This window comes from Mustelus asterias, chromosome 5 (genome assembly GCF_964213995.1).
Source record: "Mustelus asterias chromosome 5, sMusAst1.hap1.1, whole genome shotgun sequence".
Classification (NCBI taxonomy): domain Eukaryota; kingdom Metazoa; phylum Chordata; class Chondrichthyes; order Carcharhiniformes; family Triakidae; genus Mustelus; species Mustelus asterias.
In genome coordinates this window covers 121,274,115-121,295,665 of record NC_135805.1, presented here as the reverse complement: position 1 = coordinate 121,295,665, position 21,551 = coordinate 121,274,115, and the positions used below count along the sequence as shown (strand labels likewise).

General features: G+C 39.6%; 1 protein-coding gene across 1 annotated transcript in view; it reads right to left on the bottom strand.

Moving 5' to 3' along the window:
• fbxo9 (F-box protein 9) overlaps positions 1 to 21,551 on the bottom strand; it is a 115,514-nt gene that overhangs the window by 93,234 nt on the left and 729 nt on the right. The window contains exon 2 of the mRNA XM_078213259.1: positions 2,722 to 2,799. Within this exon, the coding sequence (XP_078069385.1) occupies positions 2,722 to 2,799 (78 nt within the window). The remainder of the gene's footprint in view (positions 1 to 2,721; positions 2,800 to 21,551) is intronic.

Here is a 21,551-nt window from a genome sequence, read left to right as displayed (position 1 = left end):
GACTTTAACCTGGTGTTGTGAGACTTCTTACTGTAGATACATATAACCAGACAGATCATCCAATCCCTACAGTGCAGAAGGATGCCATTTGGCCCATGAAGTCTGCACTGACTCTTAACCGTAACCCCGCTAATCCCTCTAACCTATATATCTTTGGACACAAAGAGGCAATTTAGCATGGCCAATCAACCTAACCTGCACATCTTTGGACTGTGGAAGGAAACTGAAGCACCCGGAGGAAAGCTACGCAGAGACAGGGAGAACCCCAATAATGTGCAGGTTAGGCTGATTGACCATGCTAAATTGCCCCTTAGTGTCAGGGTAAATTAGCAGGGTAAATACGTGGTGTTATGGGAATAGTGCCTGGATGGGCTTGTTGCTGATGCAGGCTCGATGGGCCAAATGGCCTCTTTCTGCACTCTAGGGAAACTCCACATAGACAAGGCCAGAATTGAACTAGGGTCTATGGTGCTGTCAGGCAGCAGTGCTAACCACAGTGCCACCGATGTAACAAGTGAAATGTGAACTTCTGTGTAAATGTAAAACATTACCCAAGGTCACAGGAGGATTCACACAAATTAATGATTTTTCAAACAATATTTAAACCTCAGCATTAGCCTATTCGTTTCAAAGAGTTTAATACTGGTGTTAAAACCAATCAAAAAAAAAATCAAGTCTACAGTAAATTACTATGGTACAGTGAATCAGCTGTGGTTCAATGTTAATGCTTATGTTTCCTATTCTGTATACTTAGGTACACCAGGTTAAAGTCCAACAGGTTTATTTGGTAGCAAACGCCACTAGCTTTTGGAGCGCTGCTCCTTCGTCAGGTGGAGTGGAAATCTGCTCTCACACAGGGCACAGAGGCACAAAATCAAGTTACAGAATACTGGGTATTACAGTATTACAGAATACAGAAAATTTACCCCAGTCCAACGCCGGCATTTCCACATCATACTTGGGTACAACCAGGCTGACACTTCAATACAGTTCTGAATGAGTGCTACACTGTCGGAAATGCCAGTTTGAGATATTAAAATTAGGCCAGGTGCTCACATGAGCACGAGAAACTTTGTGACGCTATCCTAAAAAAGGTTGGGATGTTTTCCTCAAAGCTCTGATCAATATTTATCCCTCAACTAACATCACAAAAACAAATGATCTGATATTGCTGTTTTCCGGACTTTGCTATTTGCAAACTGGTTGCCGCGTTCCAAAGAACAAAGAACAGTACAGCACAGGAAACAGGCCCTTCAAGCCTGTGCCGCTCCTTGGTCCAACTAGACCAATCGTTTGTATCCCTCCATTCCCAGGCTGCTCATGTGACTATCCAGGTAAGTCTTAAACGATGTCAGCGTGCCTGCCTCCACCACCCTACTTGGCAGCGCATTCCAGGCCCCCACCACCCTCTGTGTAAAAAACGTCCCTCTGATGTCTGAGTTATACTTCGCCCCTCTCAGCTTGAGCCCGTGACCCCTCGTGATCGTCACCTCCGACCTGGGAAAAAGCTTCCCACTGTTCACCCTATCTATACCCTTCATAATCTTGTATACCTCTATTAGATCTCCCCTCATTCTCCGTCTTTCCAAGGAGAACAACCCCAGTCTACCCAATCTCTCCTCATAGCTAAGACCCTCCATACCAGGCAACATCCTGGTAAACCTTCTCTGCACTCTCTCCAATGCCTCCACGTCCTTCTGGTAGTGCGGCGACCAGAACTGGACGCAGTACTCCAAATGTGGCCTAACCAGCGTTCTATACAGCTGCATCATCAGACTCCAGCTTTTATACTCTATACCCCGTCCTATAAAGGCAAGCATACCATATGCCTTCTTCACCACCTTCTCCACCTGTGTTGCCACCTTCAAGGATTTGTGGACTTGCACACCTAGGTCCCTCTGTGTTTCTATACTCCTGATGACTCTGCCATTTATTGTATAACTCCTCCCTACATTATTTCTCCCAAAATGCATCACTTCGCATTTATCCGGATTAAACTCCATCTGCCACCTCTCCGCCCAATTTTCCAGCCTATCTATATCCTGCTGTATTGCCTGACAATGCTCTTCGCTATCTGCAATTCCAGCCATCTTCGTGTCATCCGCAAACTTGCTGATTACACCAGTTACACCTTCTTCCAAATCATTATATATATCACAAATAGCAGAGGTCCCAGTACAGAGCCCTGCGGAACACCACTGGTCACAGACCTCCAGCCGGAAAAAGACCCTTCGACCACTACCCTCTGTCTCCTATGGCCAAGCCAGTTCTCCACCCATCTAGCCACTTCTCCTTGTATCCCATGAGCCTTAACCTTCTTAACCAACCTGCCATGTGGGACTTTGTCAAATGCCTTACTGAAATCCATACAGACGACATCCACGGCCCTTCCTTCATCAAAAAACTCCACCAAATTTGTAAGGCACGACTTCCCTCTTACAAAACCATGCTGTCTGTCCCTACAACAATGACCACACGTCAAGACCACTGGACGCGTACTTTGGAGCGCGTGAAGTTATGAAAGGCTTTACGTATGGATTTTTATTTATTGATGATATCACTGCATAAATTGTAATAATCAAAGTCTAGCAAAATTATGTTTTTGTTGTAGACTGTTAAATAGAATTCCTTGGCAAATGTAGGTGTGCTCTTCTGTTTTGGCAGTCTGCAAATATAGAAAAACTAGTTTTAATGACTTTAAAAACAAAATGAAGTTTCTACCTGAAGGTTTGCTTCGTCAGGCCTTTCGTTTTCTTCAGCATCAATGACACCAGTATAGTTATTTTTTTCACTGTCTACCTGTTAATAGAAAAACAAATTGTTTTTATTAGTTACAGATAGCAATTCTAGAAGTATCATAGAAAACAGAAGTAAGAGTAAGCCAATCGGCCCTTCGATCCTGCGCCGCCATTCATTTTGATCATGGCCGATCATCAAATTCGATACCCTGATCTCACCTTCCTCCCTTTAGCCCCAAGAGCTATACCTAATTTCTTCTTGAAATGGGTTGGCCTCAATTACTTTCTGTGGTAGTGAATTCTACAGATTTACCACTCTCTGGGTGAAGAAATTTCTCCTCACCTTAGTCTGAAAGGTTTACACCTTCTCCTCAAACTATGATCCCTAGTTCTGGAATCCCCCACCATCGGGAACATTCTTTCTGAATCTATCCTCTCTAGTCCTGTTAGAATTTTATAAGTTTCTATGAGATTCCACCCTCACTCTTCTAAACTCCAATGAACATAATCTTGACTGACTTAGTCTCTCCTCATATGACAGACCTGCCACCCCTGGAATCAGCCTGGTAAACCTTTGCTGCACTCCCTCAAAGTTCTGAAGGTTTCAGCAGCAGATAAACTGAAGTAAGGGCTGAAATGGGTGGCGTTATGGAAGTAAGCAATCTTATGGAGAGAAAATGGGATGAAAAGCACAACTCAGGGCCGAATAGGATTCTGAGGTTGTGAACAGTATGGTTCAGACTCAGAAAGTGGCCAGGAAATGTGATGGAATTGGTGGATAGTGATCTCAGCTTTAATGTTTGCTTGAAAAGCTCGCAAACACACACTGTCCAAACACAAGAGTGAGGAAGAACTTCTTTGCAGAGATCCAGCAGGGCAGAAAATGTCCATGAAACAATAACCCACTATTTTTCAGTAAAAAGACAACCAATCAGATTTTTTTTTAATTTTTAGGGAGAAATTAATTACAATACAGAATTATAATTCAAAATGAACCAAATGTAAATCTGGCGCTTCAGAAGTACTAAAGTTCACAATTCAAGGTATCACTAAAGTTGAAACCAATAAGAAAAAAAATGAAGTAAATCAGGCAGTTGAATCATTATTGGTTCTAAAATGCCTGAGGGAAGTAAAAGGCTCTCCACTTTCAGGTTCAATGGAATAGAAACTGAAACAGTGTAAGGGTGTGAAATATGAGAGTTAATTGAACAGATACTTATGAAATATCATTTATGGTGAAATGTTTACCTTGATTTTGAGTTCTGTGGTTTATAAGCTGTAGAAATGAATTTTATTTCAGTATGTACTGAACTCGGCGGCACGGTAGCACAGTGGTTAGCACTGCTGCTTCACAGCTCCAGGGACCTGGGTTCGATTCCCGGCTTGGGTCACTGTCTGTGTGGAGTTTGCACATTCTCCTCGTGTCTGCGTGGGTTTCCTCTGGGTGCTCCGGTTTCCTCCCACAGTCCAAAGATGTGCGGGTTAGGTTGATTGGCCATGCTAAAATTGCCCTTAGTGTCCTGGGATGCGTAGGTTAGAGGGATTAGGGGGTAAATGTGTAGGGATATGGGGATAGGACCTGGGTGGGATTGTGGTCGGTGCAGACTCGATGGGCCGAATGGCCTCCTTCTGCACTGTAGGGTTTCTATGATTTCTATTTCTATGATTACTTACTAACAATATATAGACACAGCAATATTTGTTAGTTCTCGTACATACTAATACTGAACTGTACAGCAGGAATTGTTTTATCCCCTTGTTGATACTCATTTAATAACGAAAAAAGTCAAATCAGTAAAATAGTGTTCCAAAATATAAATCACTGAATTATCTAATGGTTCCCGGCTCGTAGATGAAGATGGAATAATCATATGATAAACAGTTGCTTGGTAGTACAGAACTTGAACATTGTTGAAAAGACAAGAATGTTGCTGAAGCATTTCGTCTTGCACTTTCATCAGGACAAAAGCAAATGTGCCAAATTTCAAATGGTCACAACTATTTATACTACAGGAGAAAAGGGTGCAGACTGGTTAGCAAGTCAACTCAGTTTGGCTGTGGAGACAGCAAGAGGAAATATAGTCTCCCCAAGCTCCTGGGTAATTCAAAAATGGCGCAAGGATTGAACATATTCCTTGTTTTGGTGCTTCTAGCAAGTGTGTATTAGCCACATTACGAGCTCGACCGATTATATTAAATTGGTCATATGTAGCTATCAATGTACTCAGGATTTTTCCACAGTAGAGTCATAGAGGTTTACAGCATGGAAACAGGCCCAACTTGTCCATGCCGCCCTTTTTTTAAAAACCGCTAACCTAGTCCCAATTGCCTGCATTTGGCCCATATCCCTCTATATCTACCTTACCCCTGTAACTGTCTAAATGTTTTTTAAAAGACAAAATTGTACCCGCCTCTACTGCTACCTCTAGCAGCTTGTTCCAGACACTCACCACCCTCTGTGTGGAAAAAAATTGCCCCTTTGGATATTTTTGTATCTCTCCCATCTCACCTTAAACCTATGCCCTCTACTTTTAGATTCCCTTACCTTTGGGAAAAGATATTGACTATCTAGCTGATCTATGCCCCTCATTATTTTATAGACCTCTATAAGATCACCCCTCAGCCTTCTACGCTCCAGAGAAAAAAGTCCCGGTCTATCTAGCCTCTCCTCAAACCATCAAGTCCCGGTAGAATCCTAGTAAATCTTTTCTGCACTCTTTCTAGTTTAATAATATCCTTTCTATAATAGGGTGACCAGAACTGTACACAGTATTCCATGTTTGGCCTTACCAATGTCTTGTACAACATCAACAAGGCGTCCCAACTCCTGTATTCAATGTTCTGACCAATGAAACCAAGCATGCTGAATGCCTTCTTCACCATTCTGTCCACCTGTGACTCCACTTTCAAGGAGCTATGAACATGTACCCCGAGATCTCTTTGCTCTGTAACTCTCCCCAACGCCCTACCATTAACTGAGTAAGTCCGGCCCTGGTTCAATCTACCAAAATGCATCACCTCGCATTTATCTAAATTAAACGCCATCTGCCATTGGCCCAATTCATCAGGATCCCGTTGCAATCCGAGGTAACTTTCTTCACTGTCCACTATGCCGCCAATCTTACTGTCATCTGCAAACTTACTAACCATGCCTCCTATATTCTCATCCAAATCATTAATATAAATTACAAATAACAGTGGACCCAGCACTGATCCCTGAGTACTGTCCAATCGCTGAATAACATCTAACAGTAGACATTTTGTTTGGGTTTTGCAAACACAGGTTGGCTGAGTACGGTCTCTACTCTGCCTATTACGAAAACTGAAAGAATATACTGTTTGATTAGATCAGCTGATCATGGGGACATAGGACCTACATAGCTGGAATCGCACCTGCACTGAAATCCATACGCTACACTACTCAATTGTGTGGTAAATCTTTCTGGACTGATAGCAGCATCCTCTTGGTGAAAAATGTCACTCACAGTCACTGCAAAGCAGTAGTGTAAAATGGCTTGATTGCTTAATCCGTTTTTCAAATGTTTGAAATACTTTGCCTTTCTAGGGTAATGAGAGGCAGACCAGACACTTTTCAGATTCTAACGATACATCCTTAGACCCATTTGCAAGTTCATAAGATACACAGCAAAAAATGACCTGATCAGGATCGCCATTGCTCTTCAGGATATCTTTGGTGCACATTATTTTTGCTTCAATCTTGCAAGATGAGCAAATGGCTCAGGTCCTCTTTACAAGATTGCTGTAAGACCAATCCTTTAACTTAAGGACATTGAAATAGCGTGCAAAGCTATCCTGCAGGATCAACTTCCACATGTAAACTGATGACACCCAGTTTGATCTCTTTGCTTCCTTCATCAACTGAAAGATTAAGAGTACCCATTCCAATTGTCAGTTTGCCATTAAGACCTGGATAAGCCAAAGTTTCCTTTATTTTGGATCCTGCCGGCAGCTAGTTGGATGTCTCCATCCCCCAGACCCTGGTGTTACCTTAGGCTAAGCAAAAATATAGAACCTGGGCATACCTCTTGACTGTCAGCTCTCATTTTCCCTCATCAAGACTGATTTCTTCCAGCTTCACAATTGCTGACTACTTTTGCCGATCTTCGTCCCTTGATCTCTCTTCTCCACCTTCAGTCCCAATGTTCCAGCACTTGAACTCCTTTCCCAGTTCCCTCAACATTGTCAGCACACTCCTACGCTTTCAAAATCTTTCTCTTCAATAATGGTATTGGTTATCTCAACCTAACCATCTCCATTTGTTTCTTCATACTTGATATCTCAGACTGGCTGCCATTACTGAAGACACATTCCTACATATTGCTGCTGTAGTTACTTTCTTAGCACAATTTTCTTGTCAATGAGTTTACCAGCAATACTCAGATAGGATTATATTTTTACAACATACATCCATTGCTACAACAAAAAGATTGTCAGATTCACTACATGTTTTCTTAACTTCTAAAGAAATCACAACAATTTGAGTAACTTATGGATGGGCAACAATGAACCAGGATTAACATACAGTAATTGTACACTTTCCACCTGCAAAAACCGATAACTTTGTTAACTTTTAACGTTAAACAACTTGAACAAACTTAATTTTGTAAACAAATAGATTTTCCATGCATTTGACTAATTAACCTAAACATTCAGAATCCTTAAAAATGTCATTCAAATACACTGCACCATCAGAAGAAAATGTGTTTCATATTGGGCAATTTCACAAATTTGATTCACAAAATCCAGCAAAGAACCAGGTCTAAATGGTGTTTCTAAGGAAAGCTCTGATATAATATATCTAAAAAATAAATTTCTGTCATACTTCAGTAAACATTAAACCAAGCAAACAATGTGTAGCCTATGATTAATGTTAATAATCACAATATATTTCACCCTGGTTTCTAGAAATGCAGAACATTATTTGAATTAATCTTCAACTTGCAAGCCTTCTTCTCCAAAATTCAAGTAAACATTGATTGATCTCACTTATTTAGCAGCAAATGCAGTGACGGCGATAAACAAAGTAATAATATTCCATGGTAATAATACTAATTCCTTAAAAGTAGCATATTTGGCTACTTATTGTACCCAATGCCACAAGAAATTTACCCATGCTTTTCTTAATGTCCATATATATCTAATAAAAAAAGCATTCCATTCCATACACCTCTGGTCTTACTTCCTGTTGCCTTTTTTGTAAAGCTTTAATATCAATTTTTTTGATTCTAAATTCTTCTGTCAATTGACTCATCGCAATGTAATGCCCGATGATTGTCCCTCCTACAACCTGCTTGAGCAATAATGGTGCAATAATTGATGAATTTTTTCATGTGGTTTTTCCCTTGTAATTAAAATTTCTATTGTCTAAAATAATAAAATTATACAAAAATGTTTTTCACAATCACAAGGCTAAATTTGCTCATTGAGAGAAAAGTTAGAAAATTAATGGGAGTTGCTAAATAAAAAAGACTAAAATCCTTTGGGCTCATCTTCTCTCAAACTGGTCGTCACACGATACAACAATAATGATGCCATGGCAAGGAAAGCCCCAGTGTGGAGCTTTGGAAACCATCTGTTCAAGGTCATCTGTTTCACCCAAACAAGGAACACTGGAACACAGGACTTCAGAGTGGGCCTTTCACTCCTTCAAATCTGCTCCACCATTCAATAAGATCATGGCTGATCTTGTTGTGCTTTCAACTCCACTTTGCCACTTGACTTCCATAATCCTTGACTCCTTTGTTTATTAAAAATTTGTTTAACTTTGCTTTGAATAACTTCACTGCTCCACTGCTTTTTAGGAAGAGAATTCTACATATTAATGACCCTGTGAGAGAAAAATATTCTCCCCATCTCTGTGTTAAACAATCGATCGCTTATTCTTAAACTGTGTACTCGAGTTTTGGTCTCTCTCATAAGTAGAAGCATTCTCCCCTTATCTACCCTATCAAGTCCCCTCAGGTTCTTATGTATTTCAATAAGGTCATTTCTCATTCTTCTAAACTCTAATGGGTATAGGCCCAACCTGTTCAAGCTTTGTTCATTAGAAGAGCCCCTCATCCCAGGATTGAGATGAGTGAAACAAAAAACAGAAAGTGCTGGAAAATCTCAGCAGTCTGACAGCATCTGTGAAGAGAGAATAGAGCCAATGTTTCGCCTCTGTTCTTTGGGAAGTTTTCCAAGACTTTTTACAGTGAAGATAGAAAAAATATACGTTTAACACCTCAGCCACTTCCTTGATTTGCATTATCAATTCCCCAGACTCATTCTTTAGAGGACCAACATTAGCTTTAGTTACTCTTTCACTATCTATTACTATCTGCTTTTACATTACCAGCTGGCTTTCTCTCGTACTCTTCTTTCTCTTTTTTAAAAAAAAGTCTTTCTTTGCTGATTCTTAAAATTTGTACCATTACTCATCTTTGCAGATTTGTAGTGATTTGATACTATTGTGAACTTGCTTATTTACCATGGATGATACATCTTTCTCAAAGACAGTCTTTCTTTCTCACTGGGACAAATCTTTTCTAAGAGTGAACATATTTCTTCTTAAGTCTGCCACTGCATCTCTACTACCTTAGATTTTAACCTAGTTCCCACTTTACATCAGCTAGATTTGCTTTCATGTCCTTTTAATTATCTTTAATCAGATTTAAAACATGAGTCTCAGAACCACACTTCTCCCTTTCAAACTGAGCATGAAATTCTATCATGTAATGATTGTTATTGCCTAGACACTCTTTTACCACGAGATTGTTTAATCCTGTTTCACTGCTCATTAGGGGCGGCACGGTAGCACAGTGATTAGCACTGCTGCTTCACAACTCCAGGGACCTGGGTTCGATTCCCGGTTTGGGTCATTGTCTGTGTGGAGTTTGCACATTCTCCTCGTGTCTGCGTGGGTTTCCTCCGGGTGCTCCGGTTTCCTCCCACAGTCCAAAGATGTGCGGGTTAGGTTGATTGGCCAGGTTACAAATTGCCCCTTAGAGTCCTGAGATGCATAGCTTAGAGGGATTAGCGGGTGAATATGTGGCGGTAGGGCCTGGGTGGGATTGTGGTCGGTGCAGACTCGATGGGCCGAATGGCCTCCTTCTGCACTGTAGGGTTTCTATGATTTCATTACCAGGTCCAGAATAGCCTGCTGCCTAGTTGGCTCTAGAATGTACAGATCTAAGAACTGTCTCAAATACATTCTATGAACTAAATCTCACATAAATGATCTCTTACCTTTACTATTTCTTATCTCTACCCAAACTGATTCCACGTCTTTTGTCTTTCAAGGCAAGGTCATCTCTCACTTCTGTACTAAAAATGTCCTTAAATCAATCTAAATCTTGAATAAGTTACTATTAACTGCTTCCATCATGTGCCTGTTCTAAAGACTGACTACTCGGCCATTGAAATATAGTTTCCACATTAATTTTGAATTCATCATCAAGGTGTTATTTGAAAGTGTTAATAGCGTCTACCAAAATCCTAGACGTTATAAATATTTGCTTGAGTTTTGCAAAGCAAATCACTTCCATTAGTGATGAAGATCTTACATTTAGGAATGTGTCTATGTTGCTCACATCAATGGTTACAGCACAGGAGACCATTCAGTCACAATTTTTTTCTCTTACATTTTAGCTCTTGTTCTAAGCCCTACATTTAGGTATCTTGTTTTTAAAACCTTGCTAGCTGCCCTTGTTATATTTTTTATTCTGTTCTTGGACAGGGAAGTAGGTTGTGGCACTGACTTCCACCCAGTTAGGAATTGACTACGAGTTCAAAAACCAGCTTCTCTCTTCTTCCTCCTTTGATGCGTCAACTGCTGGATTGTTTCAACTGCTGGAATTTGTCAGTATAAGATCACATCTCCTACTGTTCTAAAAATGAATAGAGGAAATTCTGGCTAACGGAACCCTCACTATCAGCTTGAAATCTGGTATTGTGAGACTCCTTACTGAAATCTAAAAGAGCAGTTACATGCCAGAAACGCAATTGTATGTCTTAGGCAAACATTTTGAAAAATTAAGCTTGAAAAATAGACTGTTGCAATACCACATTTCAAACCCAAAATTTCCTTGATAAAAACATAAAAGGTTGAATTTTGAAAGTAAAGTCTTCTGAAACATAGGGTGAACTGATATTTTTTGGAAGAATGTTGTGGGCTGTTTTATGCAAAATGTTGTTGATTATTTTAGAATACTGTGGATTGTTTCAACTGCTGGAATTTGTCAGTTGTCAAAACGTGAGCAGAGGTTTTAGAGCAGATTGCTGGAGGTAGAGGGGTCTGAAGCCTTTCAATGGGATAGAATAGTATGTAATTTTTCTTTTTGTAGTTAAAGACCATCAACCAGGCAGGGAAAAGCCTCAAGGAAGAGGTGCATTGTTGTAATAATGTTGAGCTAACACAGTACAGCAGAGGTATGTGACTGAGTGTTTCCTTCACTTGTTTTGCTCGTATTGCCTCTAATTCTTCCTCCAAATGCACTACTTCTCAATTTATGCATTAAATTTCTTCTGCCACATGTTTGCCTATGTTCTTCTGAGATCTGCTACCATCTCCTCCCTGTTTATGACATTTCCAAGCTATGCCTTTTGAAGAAATTGTGCCATCTCTACCACTTCCATAATGCTACGCAAAAGAAGTACCTTTTTTAAGTTGAATTTTGAAAGTTATCAAAGTTTTCTTGTAAAAAAATGAGTTGGACGTGTGGGTGGGGGGAGGGGGAAAAAGATTGTGGGTGACATGAATAAGAGATAGAACAAGTACTACAATGGGGAAGACATTGGGCTATCGATGGAACCAAGAGCACGGTAGGCAGTAGGATGGTGAGGATGTGAAGCAATGAGGATGTTAAAGTAGTGAAGGGAGAATGAGACAAGAAAGACAGCCTCCAAGAACCACATTTTCCCCACCGGAAAAGGCTACCTATAGGAACTCATGGCGCCTCATTCACTTTCCTACCACACTATCCATTGCATCCACACAGATCACCTACACCCCCTTCCCCCAGGCCCAAAGGAAAGAAAAAGATAAAATGAGAGGATACAAAGAAACAGATAGACAGAGAAAGGTAAGAGAGATAGATCAGATTTTTTCATTTACTGCTTTGCAACTTAAGAGATCTGCTACAAAAATAGTACATCGAGAATGCACTTGTCCAAATTCAGCACAAGTTATCCTAATTTTATTTGCCATGTTTGGGTCAAAATTTATCTTCATATAATACTGACAAATCTAAATTGTAAAAGGAAGTAATAGATGTATCAAATGAGATTCAATAATATTGTGGGGCAAAAAACAAAAACATAAGCACACAAAAATAAACTAATAAAAGGAAAAGAGGGAAATTAACTGTATCAACTCTTAAATTATTGTGAAAATGGTTCTGGCTATCTTTATATCACTACAAAGATGAGCATTTGTTTATTGAAAATATGGTTTATGTAAAGATTATTAAAATGTGTAAATGTTACAAGAAAACATTGTGGTTCCTATTTTCAAGAAGGGGAATAGGGATAGCCCAGGTAATTACCGACCGGTGAGTCTAACCTCAGTGGTTGGTAAACTGATGGAGAAGATCCTGAGGGACAGGATATATGAGCATTTAGAGAGGTTCAGTATGCTCAAGAATACGCAGCATGGCTTTGTCAAGGGCAGATCGTGCCTCACGAGCCTGGTGGAGTTCTTCGAAAATGTGACTAAACACATTGACGAAGGGAAGGCGGTAGATGTGGTTTATATGGATTTTAGCAAGGCGTTCGATAAGGTCCCCCATGCAAGGCTTCTGGGAAAAGTGAGAGGGCATGGGATCCATGGGGCTGCTGCCCGGTGGATCCAGAACTGGCTTGCCCAAAGGAGACAGAGAGTGGGTATAGATGGGTCTTATTCTAAATGGAGGTCGGTCACCAGTGGTGTGCCCCAGGGATCTGTTCTGGGACCCTTGCTGTTTGTTATTTTCATAAATGACCTGGATGAGGAAGCGGAGGGATGGGTTGGTAAGTTTGCCGACGACACGAAGGTTGGTGGGGTTGTGGATAGTCTGGAGGGATGTCAGAAGTTACAGAGGGACATAGATAGGATGCAAGACTGGGCAGAGAAGTGGCAGATGGACTTCAACCCAGATAAATGCGTCGTGGTCCATTTTGGTAGCACAAATGGGATGAAGGAGTACAATATAAAGGGAAAGACTCTGAGTACGGTAGAGGATCAGAAGGACCTTGGGGTCCGGGTCCATAGGACTCTGAAATTGGCCCCGCAGGTGGAGGAGGTGGTTAAGAAGGCGTATGGTGTGCTGGCCTTTATCAATCGAGGGACTGAGTTTAGTAGTCTGGGGATAATGATGCAGCTATATAAGACCCTCGTCAGACCCCACTTGGAGTACTGTGCTCAGTTCTGGTCGCCTCACTATAGGAAGGATGTGGAAAAGATTGAAAGGGTGCAGAGGAGATTTACAAGGATGTTGCCTGGATTGAGTGGCATGCCTTATGACGATAGGCTGAGGGAGCTCGGTCTTTTCTCCTTGGAGAGACGAAGGATGAGAGGAGACCTAATAGAGGTGTATAAGATATTGAGAGGCATAGATCGGGTGGACTCTCAGAGGCTTTTTCCCAGGGTGGAAATGTCTGCTACGAGAGGACACAGGTTTAAGGTGCTGGGGGGTAGGTACAGGGGAGATGTTAGGGGTACGTTTTTCACACAGAGGGTGGTGGGCGAGTGGAATCGGCTGCCGTCAGGGGTGGTGGAGGTGAACTCAATAGGGTCTTTTAAGAGACTCCTGGATGAGTACATGGAGCTTAATAGGATGGAGGGTTATAGGTAGGTCTAGAAGGTAGGGATGTGTTCGGCACAACTTGTGGGCCGAAGGGCCTGTTTGCGCTGTAGTTTTTCTATGTTTCTAAAATGATTGGAATTACATAAATAATAGCAATTTTCTATGTCTAAAATGCTTCTGTCAATGTTTTCCAGTTGGAGAGCTGCACCTATGCAAGATAACTCGGTTTGACATTCATGGGGGTGCCCAGAACTACCCCTTATAGATGCAGACTAATCAATTTTCAGGCTAAAGATTTAGCATGTATCACTACCTAGTACTAATAGCAAAACTAACTAATAAAGGATTCTAGGACGTCCTTTTTGTGAGCCCTCACTAGTTCATGTACTCCGATGTATCAACAAAAATGAATTATGAAAACACCCGATGAAGCCACTATTATAAGCAGTTATGGTTATTTAAATATACTTGCATGAAAACTGAAATATGGTTAAAATGAAACTCAATTTGACTTCGTGCAACTGCAATTCACAAGTAATTGCGAACCAAATTTAATTCCAACTGAAGAGAAAGACTAGCAAACAGTGTGAAATTTGAATAGGAATGACATGGGAGTAAAAAATATTTATAAACTATAACATATTTCAAATGATAAGAAAGCTCCATTTTTTTTTCAAAGAGTAACCTAAAAATAACCAGGGTTCATGGTGATGGAGGATTACTGAATAAAAAACAGAAAATGCTGGAAATATTTGCAGGGAAACCACTACATTTCTTGGGTGTAATTGTTTGAAATTCATTCCAGTGTTGCTGCGAGACCTGCTGAGATTTGTGTTTCTTTTTTATTTAAATTGCCAACAATCGCAACATTTGGTTTAAGGATTAACAACATTTTGGAAGATCCTGATTTAAATAGGAATTTAATGATAACACCAAGTACTGAAAGGTAAACAAAGAAATAAGACTGAGTTTTGTCTTATGTTGAGTTTTGGTCTTCATTACAAATCTTAATAAGTTGATGATTGAAGTGAAGAGCTGCTCCCATATTACACCTACATGCATGCAAGTTTGGAGTTTTTTTTTAAGTGCACTGGCAAGAACAAGTGTTTGATTATTTTCCAGGGCCTAATCAAAAACCATATCCTCTAAGGATCACTATGACTTTCATCCCAAATTCTTCAGTGAAGATGAGAACCCTTCCCATTTCTAAAGCACACCACCTGTTGTGGGTTGTTGGTTACATCTTGGTAGGTTTTAATGAAATCTTTGCAGTCTGAAGTAGGTAACTGTAATTCTTTATTAACCACTAATGCGATTTACAAAAATATAGTAAAGGGTACAATGATGGGCGGCATGGTGGCACACTGATTAGCACTGCTGCCTCACAGCACCAGGGACCCGGGTTCAATTCTGGCCTTGGGCACTGTCTGTGCAGAGTCTGCACGTTCTCCCCATGTCTGTGTAGGTTTCCCCCAGGTGCTCCGGTTTCCTCCCACAGTCCAAAAGGACATGCTGGTTAGGTGCATTGTCCATGCTAAATTCTCCCTCAGTGTACCTGAACAGGCCCGGAGTGGGGCAACTAGGGGATTTTCACAGTAACTTCATTGCACTGTTTATGTAAGCCTACTTGCGACATTAATAAATAAACTTTGAAAAGATAGGAACTGTCTCCATGCTTAAGTCTCCAGGTGTGGGTCAGGTATTCTCATACATCATTGTGTGGGTGGTACTAAACTCAGCCCCATCCTGTACGTGCCAGACCATTATACTACACTAACCTTGCATCTTTGCAACTTGGCTTAGGAAATATTAAAATGCCAGGACAACATACTTGATGATTTTAGTTTCAAGACTTTGTTTTATTAATTTTCTTCCAGGTTGATAGAAGTTTATTTTGATATACTCTTTTGATACAGGCTTTCTGGTATTTGAAGTAGAGGATTTGAATTTCACATGTACTATTAAATTTTGGAAGACCTTACAAAATCATCTCTTTCTCAAACAATTATGCTCAAGGAATGTGTGGTTTCCCCTTGATTATGATTTACTAAAACAATCTTACGTCAAAGTAACCATATAACATTATTCTCATTTCCTGCTGCTCCTTTGAGCCATTTGCTTACGTTGTTTTCATACCAAGTCCTTAATTACTAGCCATTTACTTGCGGAGCATGTTCTCATTTCAAAAATAGATTCACAGGTTTGGGACCAAAAAGCAGAGTGCTCCATCAATCTTAATATAGAATTTATATGTAGCTGTAATGTTCTTTTCAAATTGATGACTATATATATGCAAGCTGCTGGAAATGTTTAAAAACTAATAAACCTGGTTAAAGGGAATCATATTTATAGAATTTTCCAAATTATATGGCAGTACATTGACTGTCAATGTGACAGTAACCAACAGAGTAAATAAATTGAAGAGCTCCATCTCCAGAGTGCCCTTGAAAATTAGGTAATCTCCCAAAGCATTACTCAGACAACAAAACTGCCTTTCTTCCTTTAGCTGTTTCTGACCATCCCAATCCAATTTTTGTTTCTATCTTCCTACATGTCTCATATCTTAATCTTTCTAATGATGTCTCCAATTTTACATATCCCCTCCTTTCTCTGTCAGTCATATTTTCCCTCATATTCTAGGCAAACGGGCACATATTTCTTTTTTCACTGACTTAACCCAGAGTCCGAGCTGCAATTTTCTGACAATTATAGAACAACAATGTCTCCTCCAGCTGAAAGGCAGTGTGCTAGGTCATGGAATTAGGAGGGATTTAAAACAGGGCATGTGTTCCTCAGGAGATATTAGCTCAAAAACTGGGGCAGAGGAGATTCAAGCATTTAGAGCAAGAGTATACCTTAGCCCCAAGCTTATCTTTCTGTTGACATAATGCTCAATCTGTGGCCATGGCTGTACTTAAGTGTCTGGGAGGGCTTCCAAAACATCTAGTGTCATGAAATTCATTGATCTGTGTGTCCCTGGGTGCTACATTAGTCTGGAGATTGTAACATTTAAGATACAGGATGTACTGATGTTTGTTATATTGGTTCCTGCCAGTCACAAGGATGGAACCCTCTGGGAGTGTTTTGATAGGTCCCCAGATCAGTTCAAGGGTCAATGAGCAGCTTTGCTTGAGGCAGTCAGTTTTGATAAGTCTGCTAGCCAACAGGTGACATAGAAACAGGTTCCAACTTAAAGAAGGAGCTGCAGGGAGCAAATTTTAAGTAAAGAGGGCCATTGGGCCTTTTGCCCCTTTGCAGCAATGGTGTTCTGCTTGGCATGGCCATAGATCTGAAAGTGCGTTTGTAAAGGAGAAGGAATCTTGGAAGGTGAGACTGAAACCCAATGAGGTGTGCTGTTGTTAAAGCCACCCCAGTAGCAGCAACATTTGGAAAGAATACCAAGGGAGAGATCTTTAAAGTAAAAGCTGGGAATCCCTTGTGAGACAAGAGTTTCAATTAGATTGTTCGACTCTGTTTACTGAGGTCAGGGTAGGTTCTTGAGAAACCCATGGACTCTGTCTTCTCTCTGTTATCTATCTTACTTACTTACTCTGTAGTGTGGTGTGTTTGACCAGTTTGTCCATTAATTTACAGGTGCTTTATACTTGTCCTTGTAAATTGTTTTGTTTCTGAACATGTAACTGTTACTCTTGTTTGTTCAAAACCTGTGGAATCTTGTGTCTTTATTCCAAAGCAGATGTCTTGAATCTCAACTTTTATCTACTTTAAATAAAATATTATTGGTCCCTAATTTAAACTTGTATCGAGTATAAATATTGGAAGAGGGATAGACAGCAATAAGAGACACACCCTCATCTGGAACTTCTTGTAAAGCTTACTGAGATCAACGATGTAAACAAGTTGTTTATAAATTTCCAGCAATCTACACCATAGAAAGATCAAAAGAATGTTGGGGCTGAGATTAGAGTATCGGACTGTTAGTACAATTTGAACACGCTGAATCCATGTCTGATATTATTTTCGTTCCTCAAATTATTAAAAAGGGACTACTTTTACAATTTACTCAAACAAATTTTCAATGGTCCTGTACTATTTTTTTTCAAAAAAAACATTTCTAACATTACTTTTCATAATAGTCAAACTGCAACAGATACATCCATACAACTAATCACACCACCATACAACTACTTAATCCAAATCAGATCATTGATAATACACCAAATAACCCTGAAAATTAAGCAACTTGAATCAAATTATCATATATTAATTAAATAAAGTACTTGCCCTGATTAGTTCTGCTGAAGCTGAATTCCAAGCCCCGTTGGTCACTTTCAGTTCACTGATCTCTTACTGCTTGAGACTAATTTCTTACTATGAGCCTATACTCTTTCAATTTTCACATTCATTTAATTGCCACAGGAAAAGGCAGGACAGAACAGCTAATCATGCCACTTATATCACTTTCGTAATCTGCTCAACCTGTTACTGGCTTAAATCAGAACTCTGGTAAGACTCCAAACCAACAAGTTTCATCAGTCCCTGGTATTCATGAGTTAAAATTGTCACGTGTATTGTCTCGCTAATGTGACATTAAACTGAAGTCCTGTCTGTCCTTTCAGGTAATGTAAAGGATATCATGGCACTATTTGAAGAGGAGTAGAAGGTTTCTCTATGTCTCCTCATTTATATCTCAAATAAAAGATCATTAAAAAGATTAATTATTATATTTAAATGTGTGTTATCTGCTGTGGACAATTTGGTTTTACATTTCTTTACAATTGTCTGTGAAATAATTCTTTATGAATTATACTATATAAATGCAAATTCCACCTTAAATAGCATACTGTAGCGACCCTTCATGTTCCAATGATCCCTCAATGCTCAAATATAGGAGCAAAACAATGCTTTTTAAAACTGACACAAAGATTAATTCACAACAAAGATTGTAGTGTTATTAAGATCCAGTTTGTTCAAAATAAAGCCATTCCCCCAATCTGTTGAATAGCTTAAAAACATTTGTTATTTTTCATCCATCGCATTAGATTTGCCTCAAACTATAACCCGAACAATGGTAAAACAGGTGGTGGTATTGCTCCTACCATAGCTTTCTCCATTTTAAGCAACCAACAGTTGATAAAATGATAACAAAATATCACAACTCAGCAAATTATTTTCTTTCTGACTTCCCCAGATGGGTTGTGAAGACTGGGAATGGAACTCATCATTTTTATAATTGACCATCAATGCTCTGAAGTGCTACATCAATTAACTAATAAAAGATTTTGTTAAAATAAATACCATTGAAGTTGAATTCAGGGATCATAAACAACAGCAAACATTTTTGTAACTTGAAAATTCAAATCTTAGAAAAGCTGTTTTTTGTACTGAAATGGTTAGGTTGTAAATAGCTTAATCAAATTCTTGTTTCCGGACATTAGGTTTCTTCTCAGAGCCTTGTGTGCATCCTACTGGGTCTGCATTTACCACAGAATACAAACACCAAGTATAGTATCCTATTTGTAGGAACATTTGTTTTGCTCTGGAACATCTTATAGTTTAGGTGTAGAATAAAATTTGACCTCTGTTGCACCATTAAAACACAATAGTATCATATGATTTGCGTAATAAACTATAAGACGGTATGCTTTAATAAAACTATAAAGAGACACTGTATTTCCATCTTTATCAAGTAACAAAAACTTAATAAAAGTGTCCTCTTTTGAGAGGAGCACAAATAATTGAGAAGTAAGGCACAAGAACTTTATGATGAAATGACTTTTTTGATGACCCAAAGTTATCTCTTCAGGAAATTGATAATTTCAAAAGCAGGTTTATTACACAAGAACAGGAGTAAGTCATTTAACTTCTCAAGCCTGTCAGCATTCAAGTTATGTTATGGCTGATCAGAAACTCCATTACATAACCCCATTTACTCACTCTTGTTTCTTTTCTCTCTTGAAATCCAAACCAAACAAAAAATAATCGATCTCAGTCTGAAAATTCCAAATATTGACACAGCATTCACAGCCTTTTCGGGGGCCACTTCTGGATGTCCTCTATTATTTGTATGCATTACTTCCTGATTTCACTCCTAAATAGCCCAGCTTTAATATTAAGATTATGCCCTCTTGTTCTAGATTCCCTCATCAGTGGGACCAAATTTACTTTGTGGCTCTTCCAAGGTTCATTGCTCAGATCCAAATGCAGTACTCCAAATTGGGTCTGATCAAGAACTAACTACAGTTGTGCAGAGCCCTCACAATAAAGGCGAATGAATAATCCATTGGCCTTTTTTGATTATTTTATGTATGTGCACTAGATTTTCTTGAGTCTGAACTGCAGCAATTCCACTATTGACGAACAAGATTATTATTGATCTCTTGCGATCTACATATAAACATACGATGATGGCATAAAAATGTAACTTTTTTGTCATTTAAGCTCATTCAAAACGTTAATCACATCCTGGTTCCAAGACAGTATTAACTGCCTTTGTGTTTCACTAGGTCTGGAAAAGAATCAAGGAGCAGCAAGAGGGTACCAGCACTGCAGGACCAAACTTACCACAACATTAATCAAAGGTCTGGTATATCTTAAATGTATCTTATTTTAAGGTGGAGCAAGATACCCTCCATAGTGAAGTTTTGTTAAAAATATTACTGGTTTTGGTGGGTGTGCTGAAGTCATGGTAGCTGATTTCAGGTGACGATTTAGTATTTACAAAATTTGGAAAGTGGTCAACTACATCACCAGGCTTTCAGGCATGTTACAAGTCACTACATTACGTGATAAAATCTCTGTGCCTAACATGTGGCCATACCACATGACCAAAAAAAACAATCACCTCAGAGAAAGCCAGACCTTTAGGAAAATATGAACAGTAAACTGCTTCATCAAAAGGGAGGTGCTTACAATTTCCCTCTAACTATTTTAATAGTTTTAAAAATCTTTTAAATTATATAGAAATTACATGAGACTGCTGCTTCGTTTTGTAACCAAGTGTTCTGAAGAAGTCTTATGGATTCAAAATGTTAATTGTTTATCCTACCATACCTGCTGAGTTTTCCAGCATTTTCTCTTTTCATTTCAGATTTCCAGCATCTGCATATTATTTATTGCATTGTATTGTTTTTAACTGGGTTGTCTTTATGTTTCTATAGCAAAAACATGATGACTTTTAAATGGTTTAATTTATTTTAAATAAAAGGGTTTTTTTTAAAAAGCAGCTTTCACAATGGAAGCAGTAATTCAGCTGCTGGCCAATGCCACCACTGGGGATCACCTCTCAGTCTTGATCTGCAATAGCTAACTTCACTGACAGGCATCAACATCCCATGGAATCATTGAATTGCTACAGTGCAGAAGGAGGCCATTCGGCCCATCGGCTCTGCACTGACTCTCAGCAAGAGCTTCCCACGCGTTTACCATGGCTAATCCACCTAATGTATGCATCTTTGGATACTGAAGGGCAATTTAACAAAGCCAATTCACATAATCTGCACATCTTTGGACTATGTGAGGAAACCAGAGTACCCGGAGAAGACCCACACAAACACAGGGAGTACTCCACACAGTCACCCAAGGCTGAAATCAAATGTGAGCCCTTAGCACCGTGAGGACCCCTCATCATTTTCTCCAGCTTTCTCCTCCCTTTTATACAGTACATAGGTAAACTGCAAACTAGCTCGTGGCAGCACCTAAGAATAGAGCTATCCACAAGTGAACTCAATGACAAACATATGTAGAAAAAATAGGCCATTTGGTCCCTTGAGCCTGCTCCATCATTCATTATGATCATGGCTGATCATCAAATCCAATATCGTGATCCCCCACATATCCCCTTAACCCGAGGAGCTAAATCTAATTCCTTTTTGAAAACACACAACGTTTTGGCCTCATCTACTTTCCTTAGGAGCTGTTGTAGGAAAGGCCATGTGAAACCCAGAGCTTCCAAGTCCCCATTCTCCTGCACCGAGCAACAACTTGGGCGAAATCTGCCAATCTTGCAGGCAGACGTTTAACATCAGAACAGGCACTGCAACAAATGCACTTCACTTGACGCTCTAAC